Here is a 25779-nt window from a genome sequence, read left to right as displayed (position 1 = left end):
AACTGGGCACACCAAAACCAGGAAGCCAAAATTGAAAACAAAACTCATACCAAAAACCACTTAAATATGTAAATAGCCAGTAAGACCCTACCTCAAATCATGCCCACAGCTGATTAAGTGAAGCCATGGACGTGGGAAAAATATCTACCAGTGCGGAAAACTGGCTAGTAAGCAAAAAGCATCATTATAATCTGCTAGCTTACGACTACTATGAAGAAAGACCTGGCGACAATGTTCTGCACAAAGTTTTCAAGTAAAACCTTGAATCCAAAGAGCCACTCTGCATCATAAAGTTCTGAAACCAACTGTAATGTGTTTACACCATGTTGTGCAGGCTGGTTTGGATCTACATTGAGAATCCTAACATCCTTTGTATAATTCTTTGAACAATAAATCAGACCTTTAAGTTGTCATTGATGTCAACCGATAAGTATAGTATGTCATCGGCATGGATGGTTACAAGTATGTAAGATGTATGCAAGATGCAAGAAGGACATGTTACCGGCATGGATGTTCACCGGTAAGCAAACATAAGAAAGCAAAGAGATAAACTGGTTATGTCAACCAGTATGCAAGAAGGTGCAGTGACAACCGGTAAACATGTTCACCGGTAAGTTAGCATGATCAGCATGAAAGGTATGTTACTGGTATGAAGACAATAACAACCTGTCCACCGGTAAACAAGCTAGAGACAAACAAAACATAGAGATACCCAGTGACCGGTTGGGTAAAAAGACCGATAGCATAAGGCAGATACCAGTAGGATGCTTTTGGTCAGGGACCAAGTTTGAACTGACTAAGTGGACTGTGCTGAGGTGGAAGCCGACGAAGGACGACACGTAGCATCCAAGTGTCTAACGTAAAGTAGTCAGTGAAGTGTTCTTTATCGAGGCAGTTGAAGAGTCGGTCAACATTAAATGAAGACTGTGAAAATCACGGGTGAGTTGCAAAAGTTTGCGGCTCGATGAAGATCAATGGACGACTCCTATGTGCTGATCGATGCATGATATCTGATCTCCTTGTTGCCCTGGAGAAGCAAACCGCTGGAACTTAAATGGTGATTGACAGAAAGTGAGCCGTGCTTGCCAAAAATAGAAAACGTGTACAGATAGAAGGAGATATGGCGGTGCAATGTTGCCTTGTTGTAGGAGATCAATCTCAGAGCACAGATTTGATGAGATCCGATCTGATTCAAGTCGGTGAAGAAAACCCTAAGTGCGCCAAAGTTTGAATCTATGTTTTGGCGGGAAGCAAATAAATAAATATTCAGATCAAAGATCAAAAACGTGATGCCAGTTGTGAGAAGAGAGTGTGCCTGAGCAAACAAAGTACAGATCAGACTGAGAAGAGAATTGCATCTAAGTATCTGAAGGAGAACCGGTATCAAAGGTGTAACCGGTAAGGAGGTTTAGTAGAGGTTTAACCGGTAGATAACAGAGCTGAGGTGAACCGGTAAGAAGGCATCTGAGAGGGATAGAGTGCAGAGTGAGTATCAAAGGAAGTTAGCAAAGGCAGAGATTGACCGGTAAGGGATCAGTGAGAGTGAATTAATAACCGATAGTGAAAGAACCGGTGAAATAGAGAAGAGTTGTAATTGGCAGAGAGAAAATGAATAGGTGTTACAAAGCTCATTTGTAACAAGGTACCTTCATTGTAATAAGTTGTTAATTCATTGTGTATCACTGAGTTGGAGCTCGGTGTAGGGGTTGGTGCTCCTTTGGGTTGGTGCCCATAAATCATTAGGGGTTGGTGCCCTAAACATTGTAACTGTTGTTTCATTGTGAGGCTGGATTGGAGCAGTAGACTCCAGCAGCATTTCTCACCGAGGTTTTTCCCACATTGAATTTTCCTTGTATATCCGGTGTTGTGAGATGCATTCGTTGTGTGTTTGATTATTAGTGTCTTCATTGCTTTACCGATTGCACACACATAGTTGGAAATTGTTTGAAATCACTGATTCACCCCCCCTCTCAATGACACATTGTGTTCTACAATTGGTATCAGAGCGTTAGGTTCCCGGTTGGCAAAAGCTTTCTCTAGCTTAGGTAGATTCTGGTCTAAGAACACAATGGCAAGAAATGAGTCCTCCTCCTCCAAAGCTCCCATGTTTGATGGAACCAACTATGCCTTCTAGAGCAGAAGAATGGAAACCTATCTATCCTCCCTAGGTTTTGATGTTTGGATGTCGATCAAGAAAAGGTATACTGTCCCTAGTGTTACTCCTACAGATCCGGATGCCAAGGAGTATGAGAACAATGCAAAGGCTAAATATGCTATTCTTGGTGGGCTATCAAATAATGAGTTTGTCAAGGTAATACACTGCTCATCCGCCAAGGAGACTTGGGATAAATTGCAAAGATTATTTGAAGGAGATGCCAAAGTCAAGGAGGCCAAGCTGCAACCACTAAGAGGTCATCTTGAAGGCTTGAAGATGAAAGATGAAGAAAAGATTGCAGACTACCTTCACAGAGTTGATGAAACTATGAATACCATTAGAGGACTTGGAGAGGAAATTGTTGATGAAGTTATTGTCAAAAAGGTGCTTAGATCTCTCACATCTAAGTATGATACTGAGGTCTCTGCTATAGAGGAAGCCAAGGATCTAAAAAGCTTCTCAATGGATGAGTTATTAGGCTCTCTAACTGCTTATGAGATGAGGACAATCGGTGAAGGAACTTCCAAGAAAGAAGCTGCTTTCAACTCAACCAAAAAGAGTAAGGAAGTAAGTGCTCATAGAGAATCCAATGGAGACTCTGATACTGAAGTTGCAAACTTTGTAAGAAAGCTCAAAAGAGGATCCGGTAAGTATAAAGGAGAATTGCCTCTCAAATGCTTTAATTGTGGTAAAATAGGACACTTTGCTGCAAAATGTCCTTATGGTGAAACAGGTGGAGATGAGCAAAGAAGCTCTAGCAGGTGTTCCAGTAAAGATAAAGAGAAGAAGGTCTACCGGCAAGAAAGAAGAGGCTATTGGAAGCAAAACAGTCTATAACCTTTGAGGATGATGCCACGGATGAATAAAGTACATCAGAAGCTAACTGCCATGAGGATGAAAGAGAAGTTAATCTCTTTATGGCACTAAACCAGTTGATGAAGCAGATGAAGATGAAGACATTGAAGCCGAAGTGGACTTAGAAGGTGATCTCATAAGTGCAATTAAGGAGTTAAAGAAAACCTAAAGAGAACTCAGGAAGGTTAAACATGTTGCTGCAGAGGAACAAGAACAGCTGGAGGAATCTCTGGAGGAATCCAAGAAGACAATTTTTGATCTACAACTCCAGTTGGAGGAAGCTAAGAGGATATGTGAAGTTACATCCTCCGACTTGATAAAGAAGGAAAAGGAGCAGCAGAATCTGGAAGAAGTAATTGTAAGGCTCAGAAAGGAGCTAGAAAAGAGCAAAGATGAACTGAAGATGAGAAGTATGAGGGCAAAACTAAAGCTTTAGACAAGATGTTAAGCAAACAGAAGCATCCAAAAGATATCGATGGCTTAGGATTTGAAGAAGGACAAAGTTCCAACAGCAAAGACACATCCGGTAAAGAGATACAATTCACTTCCTCAAGTGAATGTAAAGAGAAGCAAACATTTACTGTCAGCAAGGATACTGGTAAGAAGACCTATGCTGAGGCTACAAGAAACTAGCTTGTGAACTGGTATGCTCAAAACCGGAAGCCACGCCCAATGTACCAGAATGCAAATTATAAAGGCAGGTTCAAGATTGATGATGAAGGGTTCACTAAAGTTAACAGCATGAGAGGGAGACATCCGATGAGACAAAGGCCTGCCGGTCCACAGCAACAAGATCGGTATGTACCTAACTTCCATGGCTACTGCTACCGGTGTAATAAGTTTGGACATAGAATTGTTAACAGTAGATTGATGAACAAGCCCCCTGTCAATTTTTTTCGAAGAAATCCATTCAATGCACTCCAAGATATGGATGTTGTTTGTTTTCAATGCAATGGATTTAGTCATAGGAGTTTTGAATGTAGGAGAAATCAACCGGTGTCCTACAATAGTTTTAAAGGTTCATCTTTTAATTTCAATGTGAAATGCTATAACTATCAAGAGTTTGGACTTATTGCAAAGCTTTACAAGCACAGGAAAATCAAGCAGAAACAGACAGCTCCTGATCAGAAACTGGTAGTTAAACCGAAACAAGAAGTTGTAGTAGACAAAAAGAAAGAAGACAAACCGGTTTGGGTTGAGAAAGACAAGAACAAAGCAAAATCAAGTCTAATTGTGCAAACTGCTCTACATGCAGAAAGAAGAAACTTGTGGGTTGCAGACAGTGGTTGTTCCAACCACATGACCAATGATAAAAAGAAATTTATCAAGCTTGAAGATTGGAATGGAGGCTCAGTAAGATTTGGAGATAACTCCTCCATCAAGATAAAAGGCAAAGATACTCTAAATATAGATGGCAAATTGAAGGCACATGATGTGTATTATGTAGAAGGTCTAAAACACAATTTGTTAAGCGTGAGTCAGATGTGTGATAAAGGATGTAAATTCACTTTTGACTCTACCGGTTGCCAGATAAGAAAAGCGAGTACCAGTTAGATTGTGGCAAAAGGGAAAAGAACAGATGGAAATGTGTACAACCTGAAGGAATGCTTTGAGTCCCAATGCATGATGGGACAAGTGGATGAGAGCCAATTGTGGCACAGGAGATTAGGCCACATAAATTTTGACAATCAAGTTACAGTAAGCAAAAAGAGCTCTATGAGAGATATACCACCAATCATCAAACCGATAGGCACATTTTGTGATGAATGTGTAGGAGGAAAGCAAACTAAGGTGAGCTTCAAGAGTAAGGAACATAATACTTCAAGGCCACTTGAACTGGTGCATACAGATATATGTGGACCAACCAGAACAAGAGCTCTAGCCAGTGAAAGATACTTCATGCTCCTCATTGATGAGTTTTCAAGAATGACATGGGTTACTTTGCTACAATACAAATCTCAAGCCTTTGAAAGATTCAAGATTTTCCAGAAGATGGTTGAGAGGGAAAGTGGATGCAAGCTAAAATGTCTAAGATCAGACCGGGGTGGAGAGTTCACATCAAATGAGTTTGAAGATTACTGTGAGAGACATGGAATAAGAAGACAGTATTCAACTCCAAGAACACCACAACAAAATGGTGTTGTAGAAAGGAAAAACAGAACAATCAAGGAGATGGCAAGAACCATGCTAAATGAGGCAAACATATCGGATATATATTGGAAGGAAGCAGATCACACTGTTGTATACACTTTGAATCGGGTTCAACTGAGAACACACAGCAGAATGACACCTTACGAACTGTGGTATGACCAGAAGCCATCGGTTAAGTACTTTAGTGTTTGGAAGTAAATGTTTTATCAAGAGAGATGTGGATGGCTTAAGTAGCTTTGATTCCAAGAGTGATGAAGGTATCTTCTTGGGCTACTCAACTCATAGAAAAGCCTACAAATCCTACAACAAAAGACTAAGAAGAGTCATTGAGAGTGTGCATGTAAGAGTTGATGAGGATATGCATAAAGGAAGACAAGCACAAGTGAACCGGTATGATGACACTGGTGATGAGGATGAAGTGCAGACTGACAGTGAACCGGATGAAGCATCAAACAAGTCCCCCAACCGGTATGTGCAGAAAAATCAACCGGAAGATCAGATCATAGGTAATAAGAATGATGGGGTGCAAACTAGAAGAAGACTTGCCCGGAATGATGAACAGGTCAATTTCTGCCTCATGACTGAAATGAAACCCAAAACATTTAATGAGGCCAGCAAAAGTCAGAAATGGATGGATGCAATGGAAGAGGAACTGCAACAGATAGAGAAGAATAAGACTTGGGAATTAGTTCCTAGATCGGCAGACAAAAATATTATTGGCACAAAGTGGGTCTACTGGGACAAGATGAATGAAGAAGGAAAGATTGAGATGCACAAAGCGAGGTTAGTGTGCAAAGGATACTCTCAAGTAGAAGGAATAGACTTTGAAGAAATATTTGCACTGGTTGCTAGGCTTGAGGCCATTAGAATGTTTCTTGCCCTTTCAGCCTACAAGGGATACAAAGTCTATCAAATGGATGTAAAATCTACTTTCCTGGATGGAAATTTAGAAGATGAAGTATACATGGAACAACCAGAAAGTTTTCTATTGCATGATGATGAAACCTTTGTGTGTTGGTTGAAGAAAACACTGTATGGTTTGAAGCAAGCTCCAAGAGCATGGTAGTCAAGGTTGGATAAGTATCTAAAGGAGCAAGGATTCAAAAAGGTAAGTGCAGATAGTAATTTGTACATTAAAGTAGATGGAAACCCCATGATTATTGTGGTTGTATATGTGGATGACATCATTTTTGGAGGGAACAAGGATACCTTGTGCAAAGAATTTGCTGATCAGATACAGTCTGAGTTTGAGATGTCGATGCTTGGAGAGTTGTCTTACTTTCTTGGTTTGCAGATTTCATAGCAAGGTAAAGGGATATTTATCTCTCAAACCAAGTATGCCAAAGATATGTTGAAGAAGTTCCAAATGGAAGACAACAAACCAGTAAGTACCCCCATGGTGACCGGATGCAAGTTGAGCAAGGATGATGAATCACCGGAAGTGGGTTAGACATTGTATAGATCCATGATTGGGAGTTTGTTATATCTTACTGCTTCTAGACCGGATATAGTGCAAGTAGTATGCATGGTGGCTAGATTTCAAGCTGCACCCAAACAGTCACATGTGAATGCTGTCAAGAGGATATTCCGGTATCTACAAGGGACACTTGATTATGGACTATGGTATCCCAAGCAAGGGAATTTTACATTACAAGCCTACACTGATGTTGATTGGGCAGGCTGCATTGATGATCAGAAGAGCACAAGTGGTGGTACATTCTTCCTAGGTAACCGGTTGGTCTCATGGCACAACAAGAAGCAGGATTCAATCTCCCTATCTACTGCTGAAGCAGAATATATTGTTGCTACTACATGTTGTTCTCAGGTGTTGTGGATGAAGCAGACCCTCAAAGATATTCAGGTAGAAACATCTGACCTTGTTTCTATTTGGTGTGATAATTCAAGTGCAATCAATATATCAAAGGACCCGGTTATGCACTCAAGGACAAAGCACATTGCCATCAAATATCATTTTCTCAAGTAGAAGGTGGCAAATTAGGAAGTTAAGGTAGAGTATGTCCCTATAGGTGAAGAAGTGATTGATATCTTCACCAAACCTCTACCGGTAAGCACATTCGAGTATCTGAGACACAAGTTAGGAGTTGTGTCACTTGCTTCATGCACTTAAATGTGTATGGAGATATATGGTTTAGGGGGAGTTCACTGCCATACCTTTTGACTCTTGAACCAGTTGATGGACAAGGGGCGAGATTAGATAAAGGGAGGAGATAAATACATGCAAAGCTTGTGCCCTTTGTCATTGTTGTCAAAGGGGGAGAATGAACCGGTTGAAGAGATGCAGAGTATGTTGACATCAATGCCAAAGGGGGAGATTGTTGGCATTGTATTGTCATTGATGTCAACCGGTAAGTATAGCATGCATGGATGGTTACAAGTATGTAAGATGTATGCAGGATGCAAGAAGGACATGTTACCGGCATGGATGTTCACCGGTAAGCAAACATAAGAAAGCAAAGAGATAAACTGGTTATGTCAACCGATATGGACGAAGACGCAGTGACAACCTGTAAACAGGTTCACCGATAAGTTAGCATGATCAGCATGAGAGGTATGTTACCGATATGAAGGCAGTAACAACCTGTCCACCGGTAAACAGGCTAGAGACAAGAAGAACATAGAGATACCCAGTGACCAGTTGGGTAAAAAGAACGGTAGCATAAGGCAGATATGGGTAGGATGGTTTTGGTCGGTGACCAAGCTTGAACCGACTAAGTGGACTGTGTTGAGGTGGAAGCCGACGAAGGACAACACGTAGCATCCAAGTGTCTAACGTATAGTAGTTGGTGAAGTGTGCTTTATCGAGGCAATTGAAGAGTCAGTCGACATTAAATGAAGACTGTGAAAATCACGAGTGAGTTGCAGAAGTTTGCGGCTAGATGAAGATCAATGGACGACACCTGTGTGTTGATCGATGCATGATATATGATCTCCTTGTTGACCTGGAGAAGCAAACTGCTAGAACTTTAATGGTGATTGACAAAAAGTGAGTTGTGCTTGCCAAAAATAGAAAACGTGTACAGATAGAAGGAGATATGGCGGTGCAGTGTTGCCTTGTTGCAGGAGATCGATCTCAGAGGACAGATTCGATGAGATCTGATTTGATTCAAATCGGTGAAGAAAACCCTAAGTGCGCCAAAGTTTGAATTTTTGTTTTGGCAAGAAGTAGATAAATAAATATGCACATCAAAGATCAAAAACGTGATGCCAGTTGCGAGAGAGAGTGTGCCTGAGCAAACAGAATGCAGATCAGACTGAGAAGAGAATTGCATCTAAGTATCTGAAGGAGAACAGGTATCAAAGGTGTAACCGGTAAGGAGGTTTAGCAGAGGTTTAATTGGTAGATAACAAAGTTGAGGTGAACCGGTAAGAAGGCATCCGAGAGGGATAGAGTGCAGAGTGAGTATCAAAGCAAGTTAGCAAAGGCAGAGATTGACCGGTAAGGGATCAGTGAGAGTGAATTGACAACCGGTAGTGAAAGAACCGATGAAACAGAGAAGAGTTGTAACCGGCAGAGAGAAATTGAATAGGTGTTACAAAGCTCATTAGTAACAAGGTACCTTCATTGTAATAAGTTGTTATTTCATTGTGTATCACTGAGTTGGAGCTCGATGTAGGGGTTGGTGCTCCTTTGGGTTGGTGCCCATAAATCATTAGGGGTTGGTGCCCTAAACATTGTAACTGTTGTTTCATTGTGAGGCTGGATTGGAGCAGTAGACTCCAGCAACATTTCTCACCGAGGTTTTTCCCACATTGGGTTTTCCTTGTATATCTGGTGTTGTGAGATGCATTCTTTGTGTGTTTGATTACTAGTGTCTTCATTGCTTTACCGGTTGCACACACATAGTTGGAAATTGTTTAAAATCACTGATTCGCCCCCCCTCTCAGTGACACAATGTGTTCTACACTCTAATAGGGCAGCCTTCATAAAGAATGTGAGGATGATGTGTAGGGACATTTTTATCCATGTTCAAAATTGAATCCACTGCATGTTTGCTCTCAAAGAATGCATCATCAAATTCATTTTTAAAACAAAAAGATACCAGTATGGGATGATTGCTAAATTCTTTTAAGCATGGCTTGTCCTCGCAAATTTCATCACCAAATTTGAATGCCTCAAAATCTGGTTGCATGTGAAATATTTCATCATTGGTGAATAATTCATTGCCCCTAACTTGTTTTCCAGCATTTTCATAATTCCCCAAGCAATTAGTCTGTAGGAATTCGTTATTATGGCTGCAAGTGAATCGAAATGATTCATAATCCATTTGGATATTAGCACAAGAGACATCTTCTAGTTGTTCTTGATTACACATTTCTTCTTCATGTTGATTTCTCATGCTTGCCTGATTAAAATCATTTGTTGGGATTGCATCAAAAATATCAAATGTGAAAGATTCAAAATCTGAAGAAAAAGAATTTTCTAACAAATTTATGTTTAATTCTTGATCATACATGTCAAAATTTTGTTCTACAGTAGTTGAAGCTAGGCAACTCACCAATTCCACTAGTTGTGTAACACAATCATCTGCACCTCTAGAGGAATCACTTTCATCAGTATAAAAATAATAAACTCTTGCAGCATCAAAAGTGTCAGCTTCAATTACAGAAGACGCTTGAAAATCTTTTTCATTAAACACCGTTAGATCTTGACAATAGGATATAGGTGACACTATCTCTGCTCTTTTTGCAACAAGACTCCTTTGCAAAGATTCCTTTTTTGAATCAAAGTTTTGACTTTGAAAAAGTACTTCAGATTCTATAATTTTAACAGCACTTTTACTCACGTATTTTATTCCAATTATGATCGTATCATCCTCTATTTTGATAGCTTCTTTTTGTGCATCTCTCGGATTTTGAACCTTTATACGTTTCAACAAGAATTTAATCTCAGGATATAATGCAGCAACAAATACACATAACTAATTATTTTCAGTTGGTTGATACTCTTGATGGATTTTTTCAAAACACTAACTAAATCTCTCAACAAAATTCCTAATAGATTCATCCTCTTTCTTTTGTATTTGAAAGAATTTAAGCAATAGTTCATATGTATCAACCACAGGTTTAAATCTTTCAAGAAACTTTAACTTCAAATCATCCCAGCTGGTAATAAACCCATATTCCAAATTCCGAAACCATGTCGCAACATCTCCAATGAGGCTTTCAACAAACAACCGCACAAAAACATCTTCTTGTACTCCAAGAATCCCACAAGAAACCGTGAATGCTTTAATATGATCTTCCGGATCTTGTGTTTTTTCTCCAAAAAATCTTGGAAAATGTTTTCTTGATCTTTCAGGCAAAGCTGAGTATTGAGGCAAAGCCAAGGGTCCAATCTGAGCTCCCCATGGCTAGGCTGCAACCAAAGCCATAACATACACTGGAGTTCTTCTACCAAGAGATTTATAAATAAAACACAGAGTCGCCAACCTCCATCCCAAGGGAGGTACCTTGATATTTCTGGGAGAACAAAACACCGACCTTTCATTTCCCCAGCAGAGTCGCCAAAAATCTGTTGGTTAACAAATTTGTCACTACTATTTTATACTCTTTTGCGCATGTCAATGACAATCTGACCAACAGTTGAGTTGCTTGCAATGGTATTTGCAAGTGCTCTCTTCTTATTTTACAAGGCGCAGCTACCTTCAAATGATATGCAATGAATGAAAACATAGGGTATGCTTTTCACCAAAAAGCAGAAAAGGCAAACTGACACCTACCCATAACCATGAAAGTAAATGCAAAAGATTGATTTGAGAATGAAGTGAATGCAAACAAACAACTAAAAAGTCTACTTATCCCACACTCACAAATGATATCCAGGGAAAGAAAGACCAGCAGACCCTTTTCAACAAATGATTTAATCTAAATTCAAAGCTTCAGAATTAAATACATACACGGTTTGATATAACAGAATGACACTGAAAGTAATTACAAAGAAGCACAGTTCATTGTGATTTAAAGAAAACATTAATAAATTCAAAGACTCAGAAACATCCCCTTTATTCCTTCAATGTCAAAATATGAGTTCACAGACTCAACACTCCTGTACAATAAAACTGTGTTGCCTTCTCCCATTTCTTCCTTTTAATAATTCTCTTAATTACATATTTAGAGACTCTCCAATCCACCCTTTTCAATTTTTGTAACTGCTTCTTTTAAAGAATGAAATAACCCTTTCACATTCCCCTAAAATTGTTGTTCTCAAATAGATTTAAAACATCTTAAAATGTTTTAAATAAACTATAGAGAAATTGAGAAATTTTTAATTTCTCCTACAGCTACTTTTGAGTAAATTCACTATGGGTTAACCGAGCATCCTGGGGCCATGAAAGTTTGTGAGCAGTTATGATAATTAAAATAAAACATGGGTTTTTAACCATTTTGAACAGCTCACAAAATTGAGATACTTCCTTTATAAATTGAACCTGCCAACCATATCGCTCCATAGAGAAAATATTAAAACAACATATCATATGAGCTTGTATGGCCATAAAATTAAAATTGAAGGCATTTGAGACCAAAATATTAGGTGGGTTGCCTTTAGATTTAAGAAATTTGCAACTTTTTTTGGATGCATTTTTAGGCTTGTGAATTAGTGATGTCGGAAAATCGAGAATTTTTGAAAGTCTGAAAGTCGGGAAATTTTGAAAGTCTGCAAGTCGGCCATTTTCAAAAGTTTAGAACCATTGTCGGCAAGTCGGCCATTTTCATAACTTTAGAACCATTGTGGACAAGTCGGCCATTTTCATAACTTAAAAACCATTGTCGGCAAGTTGGGCATTTTTGGAAGTTTAGAACTCAAAAACTTGAAAAAGGCCGACTATGAACCAAGACTTAAAAGTTTAAATTTGGCCAAGTTCAAAAATGAACACATTTAAACTCTCAACTTTTATGCATTTGATCCTATAACTTCAAAACCCTAACAACAATTAGGCATGATCAAAATTTTGGGACTCGGGCACGGGAACTCAAAATTGCCCACTATGTTGCCAAAACCCTAAACTAGCCAACACAGAAAGCAGGAAAGAGGGGGTCCTCGTTTGCAATGGGGCGATGTGTGAAAAGGTCACAACAAAACTCAAAATTGTCGCTTGACTACCAAAACCCTAAACTAACAAAGCAGAAAGCAGGAAAGAGAGGGTCCTCGTTTGCAATGGGGCAATGTGTGAAAAGGTCACAACAAACTCATAGGCAGGTCAAAGAAGAAGTCTTTTCTTCATCAATTTTTCAGCTTGGAGCAGTCTAAAAGGCTTTTTGGAGCCAAAATCAGTTACATTGAACCCAACACAAAGAAGACTTCTTCAACCATTCAAGGCAAGCTCAAAGCCCATAATGCAAGCATTTAATGATGCTTTTTTGTTTAAAAAAGGCAACTTTAGGACTTCTTTCTCTAGTTCTTGCTTTCTTTTGCTCAGTATTGTCGCTTTCAGCTCTTTCTTGGCAATAAGATCAGAGTTGTAACTCATTTTCAGTCACTTAGTGACTTCTGTAGCATTGTAATTCAGACCTTCAAAGCAATATTGGATCAATTTCAAGATTTATATTATTGTACGAGTCCTTTGTTCAATAAAATTTCAAGCATTTGCTTTCCATATGGCTGTTCACGTTATGTTTTAGTGATTTTCAGACATTTTTGTTGTGTTTTAAGTTCAAAACCTCTGAAATATGATTACACGAGCATGCATAAACAGTTTTAGGGTAGTCACAAGCAGGTTATAAGATGTGGTCGCACTTCCAAAGGCTGTTCTTTTGTGAAAAACTCCTTTTCCTTCAAAACAGTGTTGGTGCAAGCCCTTTTCATAAAATATTGATGTGAGTGATGTCAAAATCATTGGTTGTGCATACAAGAATGAATTTTATTGAGTTATTGTGAGTCTTAACAGCAAGTTTAAGTCTTTTTCAATTTAGGTGCATCACCAAAGTTGTGATAGGTTTCAGTTTTAAGCAATCTCTTTCCCTTTTTATTCAGCAAGTAGTAGTTTTAGGTGAAGTACCCAAGCAGAGAACTAGCTCTATCCTTGGAGGTTGACCTCTAAGTTTCAAAGCCCACACTTTGAGAGGTCTTCCCATGTATCAACAGGTGGCTAAGTTAATAGCTTAGCTTGGGTGCAAGCTTCGTTGACAACAAGTACGTAACCGCATGTTCCTCAAGCAAAAGAAAAAAAATGAAAAAAAGAGATACCTGTCTTGGAACACCTGACAGCTGCCATTACGGAAAAGTTAATTAAAAAAAAGATAATAACAGCTAGCACCTTGGGAAGGAGGTCTTAACTACCATGTAGCAAAGAAGGAAGGTTGAGGGCGCATAAAACAAGGAATAGATGGTGATTATGGGCATGGAATATTAGGTGTGGAAGGGAAGTATAGCAAGGGAAAAAAGGAGGAAAGCTACGTGGGTTTGAGGTAGCAAATTTCTGCATTTTCTTACAAGTATGTCATGTGGGTTGTATCTCTACTGCTAATGCTTACTGTATGTAAAAGCTAAGAACTAGCTGATGAAATTAATGGTGGCTGCTCTGAAAATAATCAAGTATTTTTTTTTAAAAAAGCCATGCTCTCAGTCTTGAAGGTTAACTATTTTCCAATCCACACAATATCATTACTTCCACATGCTATATGGCACTGGGTTAGACCTTATCAGGTTTACCATACAGCTCAGAAATTTTCTTTAAGTTTGGTACTTCAAATGGAAGTTAGCTCCTAGTTGCACAAACTTCAGGGATGCTTATAATTGAGTAGAACTGCTATGAGAAGGAGCTCATGATACTTTGTTAACCTTGCTAAACCCTAGTTGGAAGTAGGGCTGGTAGCACTTAAAAAACAAAACTGTTTGGCAATCAAACAAAGGGCCATGTTTGATCATGTTTTTGAAGAACCTTTCAGGAAAGTCATTTCTTTAGAAGATAAAAGTGACTGATCATGGGTGGAATGTGACTGTCCTGATTATACATCAACCATGGGGAAGGCAAGTAATCTATGGCTTTCACATGACTGCTGTAGAAATTCACAACAGTCACATACTACTCACCATCAGTAACAACTGTGAATCTTGATTTTGCAAACACTTATTTCCATAGCTTAGTTAGTGAATTACCATCCTAGTGAAGTAAAGAGCAGTTTAATTGATAAATTTACAGCATATAGCAAATCAAATGCCCAAGTCAAAAGTTATGGCTCCCGGAAGTTGTGCCACCTTTCAGGAAAGTCATTTCTTTAGAAGATAAAAGTGACTGATCATGGGTGGAATGTGACTGTCCTGATCATACATCAACCATGGGGAAGGCAAGTAATCTATGGCTTTCACATGACTGCTGTAGAAATTCACAACAGTCACATACTACTCACCATCAGTAACAACTGTGAATCTTGATTTTGTAAACACTTATTTCCATAGCTTAGTTAGTGAATTACCATCCTAGTGAAGTAAAGAGCAGTTTAATTGATAAATTTACAGCATATAGCAAATCAAATGCCCAAGTCAAAAGTTATGGCTCCCGGAAGTTGTGCCACCAAAACTCAAGTTTTGATGAAAAATCAACCTAGGCAAGAAAATCAACCTAGTTCTAGTAGTGCAGATTTAGCTTGTAGATTTATGTAATAAGAAAGCCCATGTTGTTGTGGCACGTTATTTTCTGAATGTTGTAATTTCATTTCATTGAGATGATAAAAGGCATGTGTTTCTTTCTTGCATTTTCTGTGTATTCCTCTATTGTCAGTGTGTGTTTGGGTTTGTAAGGGGAGTACCTTTCATTAAGGATGTACGACAGTATATACTTTATTAGTTGCAATAAGTCTTTTAAAGCCATGACATTCTCCTTTATGATGGTCACGTTTTACTTTTTGAAAGCTTTAGAGCTGAGGCAAGTTTTCAAAAAGGTTTTAAGCCTTTAAAACAAGCTTTGACTTCCTATGAAAGCCATGTTATAAAGGCTATTAAGCCTTCCAAAATACATATCGCCCCTTAGCCTTTGGATTTGTATGGCCGATTTAGGAAATGAGAATGGTAAACACTCTTTGCTACACTAGGCAGGAGTATGGTTGGGTGCTACTAGCAAATAATCATACATTTTATTAATTTATTCACTTCTACACACACAACACAATATATAATATTTGTTTGCAAATCAAACAATCCTATATTTATAAATTTGGCAACCCTATGAAATAAATAAATTGTCACTCTACAAAACTCTGAAATTTGTGCTGGAATAAGATTTCACAAATTTGCAAAACTTCAATTCATAAATCTATAAATCTCCGTCAACACAAACTGAGACTCCAAATGAATCTCACTTAACCAGGAAATATCTTTCACTACCATGGCTAATCTTCTCTGACAGAGATTTTGTCCTCAAGAAAGCTAAGATGTGTTGGTCGGTAGGATGTGCAAAATTGTGGTTTCAAACACAGTGTGTGGGTATAAACTCTCCTAATTTAGGGAAGGCTCCCCTTTTTCTAACACTTAACTAAAACTTATTTAATCTAATATGGGTAGGACAACAACCTTTCCCCTTTTTTCAGAAAAGATTATGTTTTTTTTCCTTCACAGAAAAGAAACAACAAGTTTGAAGTAATAATAACAACTACTTAAAACAAAACCAAGAGAGGAAATGAAGTTTCCTAAAAGTACAAAGGCTTCTGTCACCTCCTTCGAAATGGGAAAACAGCAACCAAGCACAAAGTCTTGAATTTCTAAAATCCTATCTACCCTTTTCAGAATGATGAAATAATAACAACGTACAGCATATGGCAGCACAAAGTCTGCGAGTATGATGCACCTTCAAGCCACTATAAATGGGAATTACTACAAGCACAAAGTCTTGCAACTCTTCTCAGATTCTAATCACAAATAAAACTAATTCAACCTTTAATATTTGCAGCACAAAGTCTGCAAATATTTAGAGTGAAGCTCTTCTCAACAACTTTCAACAACTTCAAGCAAGTACAAAGAAATGTCCCAATATGACATAAGAACACAATGGACACAAAGCATGGCTTCAACACAAAGTCTGAAAATCCAAACTCTTTGATATTACTTGAGAGAAAACAGTTTACAACTATAAAGCTCAAAGTCTTTATGAGTGCAAAATTATGTAGAATTTTCTTGCTTGCCAAAAAGATGATAATTACATAGAGCACCCTCATCTGTATATAGGAGAGGGTCTGAGAGAAAAATGTGGGAGAAGTCTAACCAACTGAGACTCATTCCACAACTAACTAACTATGACTTATTCAAATTACAGTCCTACTGATTTTCGACTTGTAATTTGTTTACATGCAATTACAGGTTACAAGAATGCAAGTGATATGATCTCCTGCAGTTACAATTTCTGACATTACATGTAATTTGTCAAAAATGAAATTACAAATGCATAATTGAAACTAAGTGTCCGGAGACACGACTCTATCTACATCATCTTCTGTTTGATCTTCATGCTATTATAAGACACTCTATGATTGAAGTACTCAGGTTTGGGAATGGCATCTTGAACTAAAACAAAAACTTGCACCCTTGATAGTCTTTGTGTCCTTGGCCAGCGAACTTCAACCTTATCACATGCTTGGGGTAGTACCATTTCTTCAGGAGGGAAATTATTCTCTTTGTTGTGTTCTTTCTCCATGCTTGATTCACTTTGTCACTGGATGACTTCATGAGGATTATTGACCCTTGGGCTGCCCCATGAATTACTATTGTATCTCTTCTTCTTTTGTTCACTAATGAAGAACCCATAACACCTCATTCAAGATGAAATTGTTATGGAACAATGCCCATGCCTTGATTTGTTGGTTTGATAGATCGTGTGTGCAAACAAGATTGACAAGGGAAAAGATAAATTGATGTAAAAATGGGCTCACAAGTGAATTTTGGGTTTTGAAGACTGTATTATATGTGTGGAAAAACAAGAGCATTGACTTGCAATTGTGGAGAACGAACATGCAACTTCATATGTGTAATGGGAAAATACAAGTTTGCACTTGTAATTGGATCCTAGAGACTCATTTTTAAGTGTTTTTTGAGTGCACTTTGGACCAATTTCGGATCTTGGGAGGTGGAATGCGAGTGCAATGTAGGGAAAAACTTTTACACTTCCACTTGTAATCGGGTCTTGAAGATCCGATTGCAAGTCAAGACCCGATTACAAGTAAGAACTGCTTGATTGGGTATAATCTTACAATCTTGTGGGAAAGCCTTCATAATCTGTCTTTGAAATCAAAACTTGGGGATTTGATAGCAAGCAAGCAAACCATCACAACTCGTACTTGTAATCGGGTCTTCAAGACCTGACTACAAGTGTGAGGATGAAGATTGAGAGCAAGTGATAATGGATACTTGTAATCAGGTCTTGGAGACCCGATTACAAGTGAATAATATGTGATATAGTCTCTTGGAAAGCACTTTGAGCATGGAGGGATATGACTGCAAATGAAATAAGTTTGCCAAGTTGAGATGTAATGATAAACTTCACACTTGTAGTCGGGTCTTGGAGACCCGATTGCAAGTGTGCAAAGAGGGTAGAACGATACAATTTATACTTGTAGTCGGGTCTTCAAGACCCGACTACAAGTCAAAGTCTATTTCTATTGAGAAAATTATGACTTGCACTTATGAAAGGAAGACCCAACTACACTTCAGGCGAAATGGGGAAAGATTTTGCTGAAACTTCCACTTTCAATCGGGTCTTGGAACCCCAATTGCAAGTGAGCATGGAGATTACAAACTTGGAATGCAATGATAAACCTCTACTTGCAATTGGGTCTCTAAGACCCGAGAGACCCGATTGCAAGTAAACACTTGCAATACTTGACATTGACAAAAACGCACCACCAAAGAGACTTTAATTGCAGTTGGGTCTTAAAGACCCGATTGCAAGTGTTATAATACAACCTGTAATGATGCTTCAAAACCCAACTTGACAATTAAAACAATGAACTAACTTGTAATGTCATCCAAAAGTTCCTACCACTTGCAGTGAGGTCAAAAAGTTCCTACTTGTAGTAACTTTACTTACAATGACAGCAAAAAGTTCCTACTTGCAGTGACTGACGTGAAACCCGAAATTACACAAAAAGCTAGGAAAATGAAGGCCAAAACTTGGACAACAAAAATGAAGGCCAAAACTAGCCAAAACTTAGACAACAATGGAAACGCACCCCTTAATGTTTGGCATTAACAAATATGAGTTTTGCACCTCGTAAAACATGCCTTAGAGACAAAAACGACACATTTTGAGCAAAAAATTGTAGGGGTTGCCTCATTTTTGAAAGTTCAAAAATAAGGACAAGAAGATGAACCAAGTTCAATTCCACAAACCCACAAGGGTTTCGACAAAAGAAAATGATAATTTGCATAATACCAAATGAGCTCACAAACCCTTTTTTATAACCTTTTCCAAGAACTTTCCAAAAAATATAATATAAAATCACTTCATAAATTAAATAAGCCTTATTACTCCAAAAAGTGATTTTATTTATTATTTAAACATTCTCAACACTTAAAAGTCGCTTTATTAGCATCCAACATTCAAAAGTTTTAATTCTCATTCCAACAAACTATTAAACTAAGGTACTTTTAAAATATTTTAATAAAATTTAACAAAGCTTAGTAAAATAATTAAAATAAAGCCATTAATACACCCAAGTGACAAAAATTGTCAAAAAGCTTCAGAATTGAAATCTGACTGCACTGGAGTAATACCGATGATGAATAATGAAAATTGAGCTCAACCCGGTGACTTATGATAAATAGACGCTCTCTCCAAAAATCTTGGAGAACACATCAGAAGCCAAAAATCAGTTCAAAAAGTGGCATAAGTGTACTCAAAACTAATTGAACTCATTGGCAACATCAAATAACCCCTTGACAAGGCTAACGTTCACCGAGAAAGTCAAAGTCAACTGCAATGCTAGAGAACCCAAAAATGAAGACATTACACAAATCCATCTCAAGGCTCAAAATCCTCACTAAGAAAGAAAATGGCTGCAATCTTCATATTGAAATGCCCCACTAAGGATTATGCTCTTCTTGATCCATCACTTTGTACATAACAATTTTTAAAACAGCATTTTGTCATATGTTTGTATGCATGTGAAAGTGTGATTTACAACATGTTGGATTTCACTATGGATATGTTTACACTTAATTGATGAACTTGTCCATAATTGAGACATTTTGATTATCAAATATTACTTTTTAGAAAGGGAATTTTAATTTGTAGCAATAAGATTCACCTATGGTTAAACTAAAAACATGAGACCCACAATCTAGGTGAATTATGCACATTACTATAGCTATTGGGTGGATCAGAGAAATTAGTTATTCAAACATAGAAACAAAACATGAATGTAGAATAAAGTGTAGTATTCCACAAGTGCAAGATTACAATTCAAATAATCTCATTCCTTCAATCCCTCTAAATATGAAAATCAGAAAGGTAATTATAAGAAAGACTCAACAAGAGTCCTAACATATGACAACCAAGTAAGTCATTATGAAAAAGACCAAGTAAAACATAAATTGCTAAAAATAGGAGATTGTTTCTATGAACATGACACGTGGCTGAGAGAAGATGCCCCTCACAATGTGACACATGTACAAGTCAACACCTAAGCAAGCTTATTCTATGAATAGTAAACCTAGGATCATTAAATAGTATGCAAAATATTATACACCCTAAATGTGCACTTTAAGGTGCTTGAACATTGCAGTCGCAATAGAAGCATCAAATTTAGACCAAGATGTCCCGAAGATGCCTTTTACCAACACAAGCCTCTTGAAAACTTTACTCAACTAATTAAAACATGTGACAACATAATTAAAACAAGATAAATATGGTAAAATGAAGATGAAGGAATCTAATTAAAACATAACTTGCTAATAACAGGAGATGCTTCCAATGAATGTGACACATGGGTAAATGAAGATGCCCCTGACAATGTGACACATATACAAGTCAACACCTAAGCAAGATTATCCATATTAAACCTAGGATAGTTCAAGAAATATGCAAAAGTATTATGCACTCTAACAGTAGCATTTGATGGTCAATAAAACCAACGAAAAATTTAAATAATTTGGAAGTGGATAATTTTTTATTCCCCAATAACAACTAATGTCTATGTTATGTCTTTACCGCTTGTTTTTTCATAATTTATTAAATCGTGGAATATTTTAGCTTGCACTACAAGCTGTTCACATGATTTTATGATAAATTTGGTACTCGCTAGTTTTATTTTAATATAAGTTTTCCACTAAATAATATCTTTCTAAATAATTTACGCAAATGTTTTTGTCTTGAGTTATGTGTCACTTACTCAATAACCAACTGTCGTATTACTCCTGGAAGCACACCATCAATTATTGGAGCTGTATGGATTTCGTATCCAGTCCACTTGCTACTATCACTATCTTCATTGATGTCCTCTTCATCCTTTTCCTTTGATTCCTAACAACATAACACTTCCAAAATAGCATAATTACAGATAACATAAACAAGTACATACATAAATGCATTAAGAAAATAGTAAATTTAGCATGAACAAAACAATTATAAATGATGTAACTACCATAAGAAAATAATTATAAATAAGATAAACAAATAATCATAAATAGCATAAACTTATAAATTAAAAATTACAAGACAAATTTCCCACACAAAGAAACAACTACAAGCAATGATGCAAACAAGGTCCTAAATATCAAATGCATAAGATCTAGATCAATGCATTCAAGAGTTATATTACTTTAAACAAGTATAAAGAAGGATCAAACGTGCAAGAACCAATGTCTTTTATATTCAAATATGAACAACAAAAGAGCTAAGAGAAAAATTATCCAAAACGATATCAAAGCGTACCACTAAAAACCTATTTTTCTTTTTTGGAGGAAGGGAGCTAAATTTATTTTAGTAATCTTTGATCATAAGAACATACACAAGTTTTGATAAATAATGGCGAGGTCAAAATCTACATATTAATAAAATAAGTATGATGAGGCCCAATTATGTTGAGACATGGACCAACTCGGACTCGAACCTAGGACCTTCCATACGCTGCTGGAGTGCTCTACCACTGAGCTAATGGCCCCTCTTGGACCAGTCCATCGTCGGTCCAGGTGTGGCTTATTTCCAACACCAACACCCCCCCTTGAGCCACACCTCTCATGTGCTTAGGGCTCCTAGCCTGGACCTGGCTTTGATACCATGTTGAGAAATGGACCAGCTAGGACTCGAACCTAGGACCTTCCATAGGCTGCTGGAGTGCTCTACCACTGAGCTACTGGCCCCTTCTTGGACTAGTCCATCGTCGGCCTGGGTGTGGCTTATTTCCAACACCAACAGATTATAGAGGCAAAAAGGGTGGATATAAACACAAGAAAAATACAGAAAAGATATAGTAGGCAGAACATACAAAAATGATGGAAACATAAAATAATTTCCAAACTAAACTCTTCTTAGAGTTGGAATGTTTTTCATTCGACAATTCAAACATAGAAATTTGGTATGGCATCATTCAAACAAAAACCATTATAAAATGCCATCGAGAAAGTATGGTAAATGACTTAACTAACATCATAAGATAAACACATTCATAAATACCAAAACATATAGATTAGAAATTACCTTCTTTAAGGTAATGGCACCAATGCTTACTCATATATCTGATAAATGTATATAAATAACAATGCATAGCAAATATAGTAATAGAAGTATATCTTTATTCATGTGAGGTTCTTACACAAAATTAGACCAAGGAGGATCAAACTACTTTCTTTCACTAGGAGAAGCCTACTAAAGCATCTAACAATTGCCAAGAAAAACAAAACTATCAAGAGCTACTACCAATTGACTCCAAACAACTACCCATGAGCTAATAAGTAAATAATACATAGACAGATACAAACAAATTAATGAACTATTGCAAAGTCATTTTACACTAACTACATCATCCCTCCCAAAAAGAAAGTTGGATTCCCAACCAAGAAGCAAATAACAAGAATAATAGATCAAGCAATATCAGGTAAGATTTAAAAACTCAGGTTGGCACTGTATAGGAAAAGAGGTTTTCAAGCTTGTGTTTACCTTGTTCAACTAGAACAACCTAATCATCACCTAAGTGTTCCAAACAAAATATGGGCAAAGATCCTACAAATGTTGAGCCTCTAGCAGTACTAACTTTAAGTTTGCATCAGTTTCTTTAGTTAAAAGTAGAAAGGAAAACTTATGAAGCATACATTAATCATCAACATATCCAAAGCACAAAATATTTTACAAATAATGTACCTTTTAATGACCATACAACTGAATGAACTACAAGTAACCAAGTCTAAATGATTATTTGACTCTGAAAAGGCTTCAACAAGATGATTACCGTATCTAGAAATTACTGTTGGCATTGCAAATATATCCTAATTAGGAAAACCTCATTCAATACTCCTATATGCCATGAATGTGCTTACTCCCAACTTACCAATGCGTACAAATGATTCCCTGTCTCTACCAAATTCAAATTCTAAAGAAGAGCATACTATACAAGGTTGGACAACAGCAACAAAAGAAGCACCTAACTGTACAATGTGGAGGCACAACAATAGTAGAAATCCTTACAAGTTACAACTAAAAGATGCACGACAAAAATCCATACAGCAAAAAAATGCAAAGGCAAAATCCATACAAATGAAAAATGTATGGCAAAAATCCAACAACAATGTGCAACGGAAAAAACATACAACAGAACATTGTACAACAAAACCCATTCAGCTAAAAACCTAATATTAAAATACTATATAGTAGAAAAGTTTTACTATTGGGTTGTACAACAAAAGAATCAAACAAGGACCACAAAGAAAAAATGAAGGGTCGAGGTTGTCCTGTCTAGACCATATGAAATGATTTGAATGCATATTCAGTTCCTTTCAAATCCTCATCACAAGTTTGTTGGCAGTCCATATAGAAAGACTATAAGGAGATAGTTGTATAGTGGCTTCTACAGTGGAAGCTGGAGCAGAGTATAGTTGAAAAATATTGTCTTTCCTTTGATCTTTCCAAACTTCATAATTTATTTCTTTATGCCCTCAAATGGTTGTACAACTGAATAAAGAGGAACCTTATGGTTATTAATTTTACTTTTCTCCTTCGTGATGTCATATTATAGAAAATAAATAGCCTTTAGAAGTATAAAGTTTAATTTTTTCCTTTGATTGCCATATGTAGTGTCAAAACTAGGTACTTTATGATTTATTTTCCCAATTTCTAAAACTTCTAATTTTCTCCTTTTCAATAATATTCCTTTTAATGTTTTCCTCCTTCATAGTATGTTGTACTATAAGAATCCACTAAAGAGGACGTATATTGAAAATTCATTGAAGAGTCCATCCAATGAGGAATTGCCAAAGATGTATGGTGAGAAATTGTCGAAGCTTATGTTCAATGGGACCTTGCCAAAGCAACCATTTGGTGGGAGGTTGCCAAAGCAACCATACAATGGAACTTTCCAAAGTAGCCATGAGGTGAAGCAGCCATACGGTGAGACTCTAATATTTTTGCAATTCCTTTCCCTTGTTATATACTTTAACAAAAGTATTCATTGGCTCCATATCAAATGTCCTTTTAGCTTCATTCCTATGAGTCGTACCTTCATTAATTTCATAATCTTAGGTTGAATCCAATACCTATACTTAAACGTCGAATTCTGTAATGTCCCCTTCTCAAACCTGATCCTTTCTGCAACCGTTGGTCTCTTTCTAGGAAGCTCGGAGGCCAGTCGGAGGGTAAAATTAGGGTTTCCTATTTTTGAGGAGGTCTTTTTGGATGGGTTCATCGTCGGCTTTTTCTGATGGTTCAGAGGGCTTCGCAACGATGTCTTCATCTCAGTTTTTGGAGCAGTTTTCAGAATTTACTATTTTTAGTAAGTTCTATTTTTGGCAGGGCTCGCGGGGCATCGGGCAATCTCTACATCCTGTTCAGCTAACTCCAGGAGCATGGTCAGGTTCTAGCTTCAGATTTTGGAGTTGTGTGGTCAAGTAACTTTATTTTAATTAAATAATCATTATAATTATAAAGTTGCTTATCCCCCCTTGGCCTAGTCCAACAACTTAAAAACATCACTTAAAAGGGGGACTTTATGGGTGGCGCCCTCATGGAGGATTTAATTAATATTTTATCCTTGGCCAAAGTCAAAAACATGGCGAAACTTACCAAGGTGATATTTTTATATTATTTCATTGATTTTTTGGCTAGGTGTGATGGCGCCATGTTGAGGAGGGGATTAGGGTTTGCCTTGGAAATCGAATTAGGGTTTTGAGGAGGCAAGTGAAGCTATTTATTGGAGTCTTGGGAGGATTGAAGGGATCTTTTGGCAGAATTTGTATTTGGGCAGCCGTCTGGCTCTGGACATGCTTCAAGGAATGGAAGCCTTCTAGCATAGGCATCTCTTCTTGCTTGAAAAATAGCAACTAGGGTGATTATATTCTCTATGTAATTGCATTTAGCCGTAGCTTATCATCAGAGTTTTCATTGTAATCATTTAGGCTTATAGTTCATTCAGTTTTCTGCATCCAGAATTCCCGCGACTAATTTCATGTTTTGTTCACAACCAGAAAATACAAAAAATTGCATTGTGGGTATTAGTTCTTTGCATTTGCCTCACCTAGGCGTTGCATTTCCTTGGGTTTCAGCAAGTTTGGTTCATGCATTTATTTTTAATGACAAATCGTATTTTGCAGCCAGCCGTACCATTTTAAATGCATTGGAAATCGTGCCATTTTTCATTGTGAGGGTTTTGCAGTGTTGTTTGAGTCTTTCGCAGGTTTCCACGTCACCAAGGCATTTTGCAGCTAGCTTCCGGAGGAAAGAAGATTGTACGAGGAAGAAATGAGCTGTTGGCAGTGATCCATGGGTTCGCGGCTGAATGTGCAGATTTATGTTGAACCAGAAACTCTCTTCTAAAAGGGGAGTTGTGAAAGAATTTCTTTTGATTGTAATCTGACCAGTAGTACTGGCAGTCTTGAACTGTGATCTTGGTTGTAATTGTCAAGCTAACCAAACTTATCTTATCTACCTCCATCCTATGGTAGCTCCTCTCCCTGTTGGGATTGAAAGCACATCCTGGATGTCGAGTGTCTTTTCAGTTTCTGCAATCAATTAAATTCAAGCATTTAAGTTTCACTCCGTCATATGGTAGCCCCTATCCGTCTGGAGTGGGTAGCACATACTTGGCGTTGAGTTCCTTCCAGTTCTAGATTTCAGGGACCCTCTGACCAATGCTCGCCATCCCGGCGCCATACTGGTTAGAGTTCTTTGCATAAGCAACTAAGACCCTCTGACCAATGCTCGCCATCCCGGCGCCATACTGGTTAGAGTTCTTTGCATAAGCAACTAAGACCCTCTGACCAATGCTCGCCATCCCGGCGCCATACTGGTTAGAGTTCTTTTTCATAAGCAACTAAGATCCTCTGACCAATGCTCATCCACACGGTGCCATTCTGGTTAGGGTTGCTTCAGCAAATTAAATACTTTTTTCTCAGAACTAATTGATTACTCATATAGTTGTTGTAATTAAGATGATCAAAAATTTCAAAAAAATTGGCTAGGGATATT

The 25779-nt window shown here is 37.5% G+C and overlaps 1 protein-coding gene across 2 annotated transcripts in view; it reads right to left on the bottom strand.

The window, feature by feature from the left end:
• Positions 1 to 25779, bottom strand: part of LOC131072946 (uncharacterized) — a 125112-nt gene that overhangs the window by 53706 nt on the left and 45627 nt on the right. For both annotated transcript variants that reach the window (XM_058009254.2, XM_058009255.2), the window contains exon 4: positions 20498 to 20628. In XM_058009254.2, the coding sequence (XP_057865237.1) occupies positions 20498 to 20628 (131 nt within the window). The remainder of the gene's footprint in view (positions 1 to 20497; positions 20629 to 25779) is intronic.

The sequence above is a fragment of the Cryptomeria japonica genome, chromosome 3, assembly GCF_030272615.1.
Source record: "Cryptomeria japonica chromosome 3, Sugi_1.0, whole genome shotgun sequence".
In the NCBI taxonomy this organism is placed as follows: Eukaryota; Viridiplantae; Streptophyta; class Pinopsida; order Cupressales; family Cupressaceae; genus Cryptomeria; species Cryptomeria japonica.
This window is presented reverse-complemented; position numbering and strand designations above follow the sequence as displayed.